The sequence below is a fragment of the Mobula hypostoma genome, chromosome 2 (genome assembly GCF_963921235.1).
Source record: "Mobula hypostoma chromosome 2, sMobHyp1.1, whole genome shotgun sequence".
Taxonomy (NCBI): domain Eukaryota; kingdom Metazoa; phylum Chordata; class Chondrichthyes; order Myliobatiformes; family Myliobatidae; genus Mobula; species Mobula hypostoma.
The window spans coordinates 239,647,125-239,659,419 of record NC_086098.1 but is presented as its reverse complement, the minus strand read 5'-3'; the positions used below and the strand labels follow the sequence as shown (position 1 = coordinate 239,659,419).

At 46.1% G+C, this 12,295-nt stretch overlaps 1 protein-coding gene across 6 annotated transcripts in view; it reads right to left on the bottom strand.

Annotated features, from left to right (window-relative positions):
* Positions 1-12,295, bottom strand: part of ubap2l (ubiquitin associated protein 2-like) — a 135,942-nt gene that overhangs the window by 62,480 nt on the left and 61,167 nt on the right. For 3 of the 6 annotated variants that reach the window (XM_063041734.1, XM_063041733.1, XM_063041735.1), the window contains exons 9-11: positions 10,291-10,350; positions 7,713-7,765; positions 5,832-5,906 (exon numbers count right to left, since the gene is read on the bottom strand). In XM_063041734.1, coding sequence (XP_062897804.1) covers positions 5,832-5,906; positions 7,713-7,765; positions 10,291-10,350 — 188 coding nt within the window. The remainder of the gene's footprint in view (positions 1-5,831; positions 5,907-7,712; positions 7,766-10,290; positions 10,351-12,295) is intronic. The other 3 variants (XM_063041737.1, XM_063041736.1, XM_063041738.1) reach the window with 3 other exon arrangements.

The following is a 12,295-nucleotide window of genomic DNA, read 5'->3' as shown; positions in this document are numbered from 1 at the left end:
CATAGAACACTACAGCACAGAAAGAGACCCTCATTGGACCATCTAGCCTGTGCCAAACAATTTATCTGCTTAGGCGGAACTCATTAGCTTACGTGGGCAGTGGAAGGAGGCATGCTCAGTACACATGTGGTGAAGCACCAAGACAACAGCTGTATTCTGAAGGGCTCATGAGGGCTGGGAAGTGAAAATAGCTGGGTTACGTAGGCTGGCATGGACAGCTTTGCTCCCTTCATAAGATATAGGAGGAGAATTAGGCCATTCACCCCATGAATCTTCTCTGGCATTCTATTATGGCTGATTTATTATCCCTCTCAACTCCATTCTCCTGTCTTTCGCCCGTAACCTTTGACACCCTTACTAATTAAGAACTTATCAACCTCCGCTTTAAACATACCCTGTGACTTGGCTTCCGTAACTATACGTAGCAATGAATTCCCTAGATCCACCACCCTCTGGTCCTAGACTCCTGAACCATAGGAAACATCCTCTGCACGTCCACTCTATCTAGAGGTTTCTTACACCGCCTATTTTTGCGACACTTCAGCAAGGCTGAAAGTAACACAATGGCCAAGGTTGAGCTCACTGCAGCTTGAACCACTTACTTGCCACTAGAAACGGCCAGGTAATTTGTTGGAGTCACATCTGGGACAGACACTTCATACCTTTGTGCCAGAGTGCAGACCTGCTATTCCCGTGATAGATATACGCGAATAACTATATGTCCACACCAGAGGTTCAGGCTACAAATATAACAAGGACACTCTAGGCCTCTGACACATACTCTGTGGAATTTTCTATTTAAGTGATATTTTACTTCAATAAATGGAGAAGTACACAGTACTTTGATTCAAGCAGTACTGTACTCCAGTGTAGTACAGACTCTTCCCCATCAGTACCACATTCCAGTGTTATACAGCAACAGACTTGTTTCCAGCGGTACCATACCCCAGTGGTATTCAGGAACAAACCCATCTCTACCAGTACAGTACCCCAGTGTTGTACAGACCTGTCCCCACTAGTACAGCACCCTGGTTTTATACACTGACAGACCAGTCCCCACCTATACTGTATCCCTGTGTTAAACAGTGACAGACCTGTCCCCACCGGTACTGCACCCGAGTGATATACAGTGACAAACTCATCCCCTCCGGTACTGCACCCGAGTGATATACAGTGACAAACTCATCTCCTCCGGTACCCGTGTTATACAGTGACAAACTCATCCCCTCCGGTACTGTACCCATGTTATAGAGTGACAAATTCATCCCCACTGGTACTGTACCCATGCTATAGAGTGACAAATTCATCCCCACTGGTACTGTACCCCGGTGTTATACAGTGACAGACCCATCCCTGTTAATACTGCACCCTGGTGTCAGTGACAGACCTGTCCTCACCGGTAGTGTACCATGGTGTTATACAGTAACAGACTCGTCCCCACCAGTACTGTACCCTGGTGTTATAGAGCGACAGACTTGTCCTCACCGGTAGTGTACCATGGTGTTATACAATGACAAACCTATCCCCACCAGTACTGTACTCCAGTTGTACATTGAGCCTCCCTCATCAGTACTGTACCAACGTGATAGAGAGATCTGTTTGCACCAGTACCATATTCCAGTGTAACCGTGACAGACCTATCCCTAGCAGTACTATAAACCACTGTTAAAGCAACAGACACATCCCATCAGTGTACAACAATGCGATACAGTAAAACCATTACCGGTGCCACAGCACCAAGAGTCAGCTCACATCTTTTCACTGAAGCATGGCCCAATCACTCCGTCCGGGGCCTTGTACACAGCTTTCCATTAGAAAACAATCCAGCTCAAAACAAAATGAGACACACTGAACACTTCGGGAGCCTTGCCGGCAGACCAACTCCCAACGGGATGCACAGACTACTCAGAAAGGGAGAAAACCAGGAGGGAAAGTTGTGGGGCCAGACCCGGTGACGTCTGAACTACTTTAGCCTCAGTCACAGCCCCAACTCAGTTATAGTCTCTGCAGGTTTCTACTGCCAATATTCCCTCCTCATTCCAGGAATCAGGGTGTACGGAGTACAGAGTGTCCAGGGAGGGGCAGCACCTCTGGTGAAGGGACGTCATGTCCATTCACTCACCTTTGGACCCCAGTGGACAGTGAGCTCTTACCCGTGGCTCCAAGTAGGAGCTTGCATGGACAGTGGTGACAGGCATGCTAAACCCCGGTGAGATAGGGACATGTCTGTCCTAGCTTGTGAAGGCAGCTCTGGTAAATCGAGTGGATGAAATCTACAGAGAGAACAAAATGGCCAGGAAGACGATTCTGCAAAGCTCCGTGGAGAGTGAAGGGCATGATGAGGCAGAGAAGTAGCCACGGTCATCTACTGCAACCAAGGAAGACTGCAGTTGTAACAACTATTTGCACTAATGGACCTGGACTTCTGAGGTCAAGAGTGGAGCTGCCCCATGGCAATGAATTTTCCACTTTAAAGACTCTCCCACACAGGTTTCCTATCATTGTTGGATATGACGGACACCCACCTGAGAGCAGGAACTCTGCGCCGGCCAGCCCAACGCAGCACTGCTGGGGAAAATGGGGACGCTGCAGTGCCTTTTGGACAGGATATTACATTGAACCCCACATGCACCCTATCTGTCAGAATGGGTGAAAAAAGCTCCCTGGAGTTAGTGGAAGAACTAAGTAAGGGAGGGGGCAAATCTTCCCACCATCCAGGGCCAATTGCTTACTCCTCACCCAAATCCCATAATGTATCCTCCTGTGGATTGCAGGCGTCTTCACTCACCCTTTGAACCTTCGTCACGGCCTCCTGTCACTTCTCCCATTTTGCTTCACAGGTGGTTTGAGTGAAGGCTGGCATGTCAAGCAGCCATTTCCCTGCCTGGATTCCACCCCAACTTTGCCCTCTAGTCCTTTCCGGAGATCACTCTGAACACTGGCCACAACCTCCTCTGTGTCATTCAGAGAAGGGTGTCCCAACCCTTTTTATGCCATGGAGTATATGGAGGAATTTAAGGTGGGGGGTTATATGGGAGGCAGGGTTTGAGGGTTGGCACAACATTGTGGGCCGAAGGGCCTGTACTGTGCTGTACTATTCTATATTCTATGAGACTAACCATTAACAAAGGGGTCTGCAGATGCCAGGTTGGGAACCCCCTGGTCCAGAGTAACAAACAAAATGGTGCAGGACCTCAGTAGGTCTATGAGGGGGGATAAATAGATGATATTTCAGGCTGAGATTGATGAAAGGTCACACCTCAAAACATTAACTGTTATTTCTCCCCCATTGATGCTGCCTGACCTGCTGATTTCCTCCAGCATTTTGTATGCCCCACTGAATTTCAATATCCCAGCTCTGACACAAGACCATTCAAACATTAATACTGCCTGGCTCAATGTACATTGCCTGGTCAAATTTCAGACACTTGCAGTACTCTTGGTCAATCACTGCAATTCTGCAGAAAGACCATTTCTTTACTGCTAAATTCAATATGTAGGAACACAGCTCTGATGGAGCTGGGTGTACGTGTGCTCAACTGCTCAAAATTGGTAGGGCAAGAACAAGGACAAGGGATCCTTGGCTTCACAAATAAAGCCAGAGAAAAGCAGAGAGCTATGTATAAAACACTGACTTGATCACAACTGCAGTACTGTCTCTACACTCTGGGAAAGATGTGAAGGAGTCAGACTCAGCTGTACAGCACAGATATAGGCCCTTCGGCTCATATGTCCATGTAACCTTTTTGCCCGTTTGAGAACACAGAACAGTATAGGTCCTTCAGCCCACAATGTTCTGTTGACCTTTTAATGTACTCCAAGATCAATTTAACCCTCTCCTTGCACATAACCCTCCACTTTTCTTTCATTTATGTGCCTGTTAGATCTCCTTAATGTCCCCAATGTATCTGCCCCATCAGCACACTCCACAAACTCACCACTTGTTGTGTAAAACCTACCTGACAGTCCACCCCACTGCACTTTCCTCCAATCACCTTAAAATTATACACCTAGCTAACCACGTTAGCCATTCCTGCCCTGAGAAGAGCCGTTCCTGTCTCTGACTGCCTACTCAATCCTCATCTTATAAACCTCTATGAAGTCACCTCGCATACTCTGCTTCAAAGAGAAAAGCCTTAGCTCACCCATCCCTCCCTAATAAGACATGTTCTCTAATCAAGGTAACATCCTGATAAATTAAAACCATGTCTTTCTATCCCTTACCTATTTGACTGCTTGTTTGAATGTATAATTACAGCTGACCCCACCAGGTAAATTCATTTTATTGGGGAAAATTTCTGACAACCTCAGAGAGGGTAAATGGAGGGAAGTTGGTGGAGGACAGCAGTGACATAACTAAAACTTTTGTATGCAAGAAGCAAGGCACAGATGCAAGACTCCAGCCAATGGGGTAATGGAAATATACTCAGTGGCCATTTTATTAGATACACCTGTACACCTAATGCAAATATCTGATCAGCTGGCAGCAACTCAATGCATAAAGTCATACAGACATAGTCATGAGATTCAGTTGTTCAGAACAAACATCAGAACAGGGAAGAAACATGATCCAAGTGACTTTGACTGTGGAATGAATGTTGCTGGCAGATGGGGCAGTTTGAGTATCCCAGTAACTGCTGACCTCCTGGGATGTTCACACACAATAGTGTCTAGGGTTTACAGAGAATGGTGCGAAAAACAAAAAACATTCTGTGAGCAGCAGTACTGAGGAGAAGAACACCTTATTCATGAGAGAGGTCAGAGGAGAATGGCCAGACTGGTTCAAGCTGTTAGGAAGGAAATAGCGTTACAACAGTGGTGTGCAAAACAATATCTCTGAACATACAACACATTGAACCTTGAAGTAGGTGGGCATGTTCGGAGGAAGGGAAATGGAATGTCAGCTCTCAGGCGAGAGGTCCCGGGCTGACTGACTTTACTCTGATAATCTTCGGCACGGCTTCTGAACACCAATTGGGTGGCACAGCATTGTAGTGGTTAGTGCAACACTTTACAGCCCCAGCTCTAAGATCAGGGTTCAATTCCTGCCGCTGTCTGTAAGGAGTTTCTATGCTCTCCCTGTGATCTTGTGAGTTTCCTCTAGGTGCTCCGGTTTCCTCCCACAGTGCAAAGGTGTACAGGTTAGAGTCAGTAAGTTTGTGGGCACGCTACACTGGCACCAGAAATACGGTGACACTTGCGGGCTGCCCCCAGCACAATCCCTGGGACTGCGCTGGTTGCTAATACAAATGACACATTTCACTGTCATGTTTCAATGTGCTTGTGACAAGTAGATCTGAATCAGCTTCACAGGCAGAAGTCGAGCTGATCGACAGTCCCTGTAATAATCTGAAACGCAAAAACATTTGAAGTTCAGGGGGACTCAAGCATTATTGCATGATCACGCTTCGGCTTAACTTCAAGATGGATTGGGGGGTGGGGGCAAGAAGAGGGGCACCACAGCAGTGTGGCTGTTAGCAAACACTATTACGCCTTGGGGCATTACGAAGTTCGGATTTCAGCTCAGGCAGTGTCTGTAAGGACTTTATACACTCTCCCAGAGAGACTGCGTGGGTTTCCTCCCACAGTCCAAAAACGTATGGGTTAGAAGGTTAATTGGTCATGGTAAATCGTACTGTGATTAGGTAGTATTAAAAAGAAGGGTTGCTCGGCAGCGTGGCTCGTTGGGCCGGAAGGGCCTGTTCTGCACTGTATTGCAAAATAAATAGATAGAATGAAATAAATGAAGAGAGAAGGAGAGGAAACTGCAAGAGTGAATTTACAGTTGTTAATGAAAAGAGAAACAGTGAGAGATTAAAAGTTTGCCTTACCTGATAGCAGCCATTGACTGCTTTGGGAAAGATCCCTTTGTCATCAGGACTCAGGAAGGTGGTGCCTGGAGTTGACTGAAATATAGGGGAAACTACAAGTGTCAGGAGGTTTCGGAGTTGGGACAGTGCACACACAGATTTTTGTTTTGTGGCTTACAAAAAAAGTTTTCTAAGTTAAAAATACAGCCACAGCACGACTTGGGGGTGGGTGGGCGTGAAGGAGGGTAGGCAGAACCCAAACTAAAGGCAATAGATGGCACATCTTGGCCGGCCGCCTCCCCAGGTCTTCTCAGCCAGCAGCAGGCAGCCTCCTGACGTCAGCTGGTGACCAAAGGATTCTCCACTTACAGCGGCCGCTAGCAGGTAAGTAGGAAGAGTAAAACAAAAGGGGTGAAACTTAGCTAAGCAAATGAAAGCAGAGCTATGAAACAGGTAACCTGAGCAGCACTTTAAAACAGAAAAGGGTTGAAAGAAGGCGTGTGACCCTTTAACTGCACTGTCCGCACCTATCCGCCATACTGTTGCCTGGAGTGGGCCCCCAGCCACATGTCCAGCCTTGCCTCAGCCTCTCTGTATCCAAGTCAGGAGGTAAGTAAGGGGCCGGATGCCCCAAGTTCAACAAGTCCCTCTACAAACCAGGGTGTAGCACCACCCTAGTGCGGGGCAGTGGGCATGTCAAGTGAGTCATAGAGCCATAGTCAAGGAAATAGGCTCAGCTGACCAAGATGCCCATCTAACCCCGTCCCATTTTGTCTGATATGTATCTTTTAAATGTGAAGTTACTTGCTAACTGACTTCCTCTAATGGATCATTCCATATACAACCCCATCTGGATGAAAAACGTTGCCTATTAACTCTCCCCTCTAACCTTAAAGCTAAGCCCTCTAGCTTTTGATTCCCCAATCCTGGAAAAAAGACTTTCACCCTACCTACAACCTTCTTTAGATTGTACACAAGATTGTATACACTTCTTTAAGATCAGCCCTCATTTTCCTATGCTAGTTTCTTCAATCTCTCTCGATAACTCACTCACTTAAGTCCAGGCAATATTCTCTTAAGTTTCTTCATAGAATTTCTGCATATAACTTTTCGACTAATAAGGGGAAAGCCGGACTCTTCTGGCCCATAATCACAACCTGAGAGGCACTGGAATCCCCTCCCCCAGTGTTTCCCCTCAAAGAAAAAGTGATGTTCTGCACTGTTGATGAGAGAGGGGCAAAGGTGCTCTGACTACAAATCCCAAACCAGTTCCAGTGGCTGGATGCTGCCTTTACACCATGCTCATTCGTAGGGGCTGTGGTGAGCGTGACTGCAGGCATGCGTAACCTGACCCCACTCTCCTAACTTCTACTCCCCGCAAACCCCCCAGTTGTCAGAGGCATTTAGAACTTTCCGGTGATAAAATGGCTTGCTGAATGGGGAGTGTGGTGTGAAGCGCCTAGAAATTAAAGTAAAATGGCTGGAGATAATGAAGGGAAAATGACCAAGGAAGGGAAGGTTGTGTGGTTACTGGACTCCGCCTGCACCTCGCGGCATGGGCACTCTACCCTATGCTAAGGGCTCAGTAATGAGGCAATCACATGCAGCTAAATCCAGCCACGTCCCAGAGCAGGGGAGGAGGAAATATTAGACCGTCTGGGCAGCCCACCCCAGGTAGGGGTGTCAGGGTACAACCCTGCCATACACCTCAGAAGGCAGTAGCCCGCTGTAGTGACTAAGGGTGAAAGAAGTCTTTAAGTGCACAAAAGATCAGAACAAATCGAGATCTTTACTTAAAAGATAGAGCTTACACTGATAACTTTTACTTTACACACACAAGGAACTTTATGGCATTTCATTAAAGTCAGGTTATGAGTACACCTGCAGAATTTAAATACCTACATCTTCACTCCAGTCATCCGTACCCCACTCCTCTGTCGCAGTCCGCCAAGCACCTACAATTAAAAGAGTTTTAGTATTTTGTTTCATATCAATGGTGAAGAACTCGTTGCCAAGCTTCAGGGATTTGGCAGCCTTGGGAACGAAACTGGAGCCACAAAATCCCTGAAGTTGCAACGCTAAGCATGCGAGGACCACAGGTTACTGCTCATCTCCCATTACGGCCAGGTTGGTCATGCTCTCAAATCAAACCAGAGCACTTAAACTTACTCTTGCTTAGAAGGGTCAGGCTTGTTTACAGAGGGACAGGTGGCAGGGGCTTGTTGCTAGAGGGCAAAATTGTCCCACCATCAAAAGAAGATAATCTTAATACTGCCCAAGGGGGCAGTACATGAAGACACCCATCACTTGGACTTCAGTGGTCAAACTGAGCCAAGGATAAGGCAGTAATTCTGAAGAAATTGGGAGCCACAGCAGGCTAACATCTTTCTGGGCAAAACCTCCGCTGACTTATATTCTTGATCTTTTCACAATTACCCTGGAATGTACAGTTTGTGCCGCTGAGACAGCAAGGAATACCGTCCCCCGTCCTCCGACCCAGTGATCCTAAAAACACGGCACACTGACTGGAAGTTAATAGGGCATTGCTTCTGCACGTCTCTTCACCCCAACTCATCTATGCTGACCAAGATTATCCCATTCGCCTGCATTTGACCTATATTCTAACACAGCATTGGGCAATTTGGAAAGGGGGCAATAACAGCAACGTCCACATGCCAGAAGGTAGAAAAAGAAAACTCCCAAGGGGACTTCCAATCCCCTTTACCTCCTCATGGATCAAGGCACCCTTTCAGTGTAGATTAGGGTCACCATGGTGTCAATTAGAAAGGGACAAGGAGCTGGCGTGAGATTTGCCCTTGCCAGCTCTGTCAAGTTGGGGGTGGGAGAGGGGGAAAATCAACCAATCATGGAGAGATAGGCCACAGAAGGAAAATCTCATACCAAGAGTAGCTGCCCAACACATTCAGAACTAACTTCAAAGACTTTACTGGGAGAAATGAAGATGGTCCCTAACATCAACTCAGTGAAACTAACCTGCAGGATAGGGTGCAAACAGCGTTAAAATTACAGTTTTCTTAAGATTAAATAAATACAAACTTTAAAGCATTGAGAGCAGGGAGAGCGAGGAGGAAAGGGAGAGGAAGGCGTAGCAGATACTAGCCTAGCCGCAGTCTCTACACCAGCACGGAAATTGCATTCATGTGTTGTGTTCTGGTAATATATACAAGACAAGTGGGTGGCACTGCAATTGGCAGAAGAGCCTGGCTTCTTTCAAATTCAGCTGTTGGTCTGGGATGGAGGGGAGATGGGGCAACCACAAGCCCACAGCAGGAAGGGGCACAAAGGTCAGTGGACTATAGACACTTGGCAGCAGTGAAAGGCCGTGGAGTTGTTCAGCCATTAAGCTCATGACTTGGTAGTTACCCAGCTGCTTCGACAAGCTTCTTCCCACTTAAGAAATCTGTCAGTTGAATGAACAGGTTAATTCAAACATCCTATATTCCAGCTCATTATTTTCAACCCTTCAACTGGTTTTGAGGCACTTGCTGGAGGAATTCACTCACCGGGGCCGTTCCCTAGGAAAGAAGCTGTGTTGAGAGTCAACCTGACCACATTCCAATTTGTATTGGTCTTTGCCAATCTCTTCCAAATCAGTATACTCTTGGCAGTAGGGATCTCTGGATTGTGAATGGAAGCAGGAATCCAGTCCAATCCTGTACCTCCACCAGCATCATCCTCAAGCCTAGATCAGAGAAGGCAACCCCAAAAATGCAACGTGCCCAGTCCAACTGGTCGCAGTAGACACCTCATGCCTCTCCCCTTCCTTCCCCCAGGGAGGGCAACCAGTGGGCAACCAAATCAGCAGCAAAGAGCACCAATTAACTGCTGGTGACTGTCTGTCTTGTATATATTACATTAAAACAGCCGAGGGAAAGGAGAGCAAGCAAACAGGATAGCTGTGACACCTCCATTAGGCTCAAAGGACTTAAGAAACCGCTCTCCACAGCAAGTGAAATGTCCTTGGAACCAAACTGCGATGGCATCACAGCCTTGAGCACACACCCGAGCCAAATGATTCAAGGCAAAAAGTGCAAAATAACCATTGTACTGTAACTTGCAGCATCCATTTCAGTGGAGAACTAAACAGTCATATATCCACAGATAACAGCATTAACATATTGGAGATATCTGGGAAACGTTAAGGGCACCTGGATTAACCCTTGCATCACCTAATGCTTTCGACTACCCTCACCCGAACTAGAATTAAGACAGCCCTCAAGGCTGTGCAACGTCGCTAAGAAAACTTCTCAAACACTTCCAAAACTTACAGAGTTCAATTTTCTTTTAAAAAGTTTCTCTTCATTTTGTGAAAAAAAATTAGAAATAAGGCACGATTGTCTAGAAACAAATTTTCTTTTTTTTAAAAAAAAGAGACAAGGTAGGTTAAGGACAAAGCAACTCAAGCGATAGAATGGGACGCATAAAAAGAGCATCCGCAGGGTCAAAGGGTTAAGCATACCAGGCACAGTTTCAAACTTTCTAGGACAATTTGCCCCGGCGCCCCCAGTGAATTGGAGCCCTGAAAAGGAGAAACAAAAAGAACAAAAAGAAAGAGACAATTGATGTAACTCAGGATTAGTTTTAGAAGGAGGCAGAATTTGTATGTGCCCCCACTTTGTTTTCATTTTACCTGTGGATATTCATCAACAACAACGCACACACTACAGTAACTCAAAAGCATGGGATGCAGCAATGGGCAGAGGTTGCGTTTTCCCACCTTGCTCTCAGCCACGAGCCATCTCTCAAACAAGCTCCCAAGGCTATTTCAGTCAATAGGGATGAATTGACTGCCAGGGTCAGTGCTGGGTTTTTTGCTCTATCCCCAAATGGCCTTCTGGGCCACTTTAGAGAGTGTAGGCGCAAACAGGCTACACAATTGAGTTTTCACTACCCTCACCCAAAGTACAATTAAGCCATTCATCAAGACTGTGTGATTGAAACCAGTGAGCAAGCCTTTAGAAAACTTCTAAAATACTTCCATAAGTTACAAATTGCAAATCACTTTATTAAATGTTTTAAATAAGTAAAACAAATTAAAAATTAAGGCATAACTTTCTAGAAGCAAACTTTTCTCTCCCCAAAAGCCACAGGAACTCTGCCATGGACAGTCCCAAGCCTAGCTGCAAAAGGAGGAGGGTTGGGCATCTCATAAAAACCCAGCGCCACAGAAATGCCAACAGAAGCTCTGGAGACTTCATTCCTGGGAGAGAAAGGAACTTTGGAAATGGGCTACACCTGCAAACAACTTAAAAGACTGGCAATTTGAAAGCTCCAAGAATTCATCCATGGGAGAGGAAGGATCTTCGCCTAGAAGTCATAAGATGGGCTACACCTGTGGACGATTTGAAGATAGACCCAGGACAGAGGACTCCGGCGAGCTGCTGTTGGCAGCCTTTATCCCAGTAGGGGTGATGGGCTTAAGTAAGTAAAGAGACAGGTATTCCCTGTCTTTCATTCTAAGACAACCAAGTGCTTCACCATTGCTGACACTTTATTTTTACCTGAGATTTATGCAAACAGATTTAAATTACCAAGTGCCGTGGGGGAGGAATGGAGAAGAGTGAGAAAAGTTCAAACTTGGGCTCTGTCCACTGATATTTCTGGTCCCCATGATGGGTAAGGGAGGAAAAGACCAGGAAGGGCAATTAAAAAAAAAATGACCCAATATCTCACTGTTGTTGAGATCTGCAGTGTTAATTACATCACAAGAACTTCTGGCTATTCCTAAGTCAGTTCTGCCACTGGTTTTGCCATCTACCTACCATAATACAGAATAGATGGGAAAAACTAAAAACGGTGAAAACTCCTTGCTAAACAAGGGCTGAGACATATTTCAACAGACCAATTTCAATTAATGGTTATGAATCGGAGATTCGATGTTTGCGAGTACGGTCCAGGGACTGGAGGTTGGAGGCCTGATGTCTACAAGTCTGGGACCAAAGAATAGAGGCATGGAGGAAACTAGTTCTGGGATGTCTGTCTATGTGTCTGAGTGGGTGGGATGGTGTGAAAGTGTTTTTTTGCTGTTGCTTGTGTTGTTCTGCTGCACATTGTGGGCACGCTACATTGGCACCAGAATGTGTGGTGACACTCAAGGGCTGCCCCCGGCACATTCTTGTTGTAAATGCAAAGGATACATTTCACGGTACATGCAATTAATAGATCTGAACGAGAGCACGGACCTGTCTTTGGGTGCCAGAGGTCAGGACCCACCTACTGCAGCATTTAATGACGTTCAGCCAATTGGAAATCAGTCCATCCCCAGGTGGAATGCAATGATTAGAAAGAAACATGGTGTTTGCAGCTTCTCATTCACTTACTAAACTGTGGTGCGCAGGTTTAAATAATCTGAAAATATCCCACTTCAATGTACAATTTATTTATACCAGACAGATTTAACTTAAAAACAAAGGCAATGAACTTCTTAGTTTAACTCAATTTGTGGTGTGTGACAGCCCGCAATT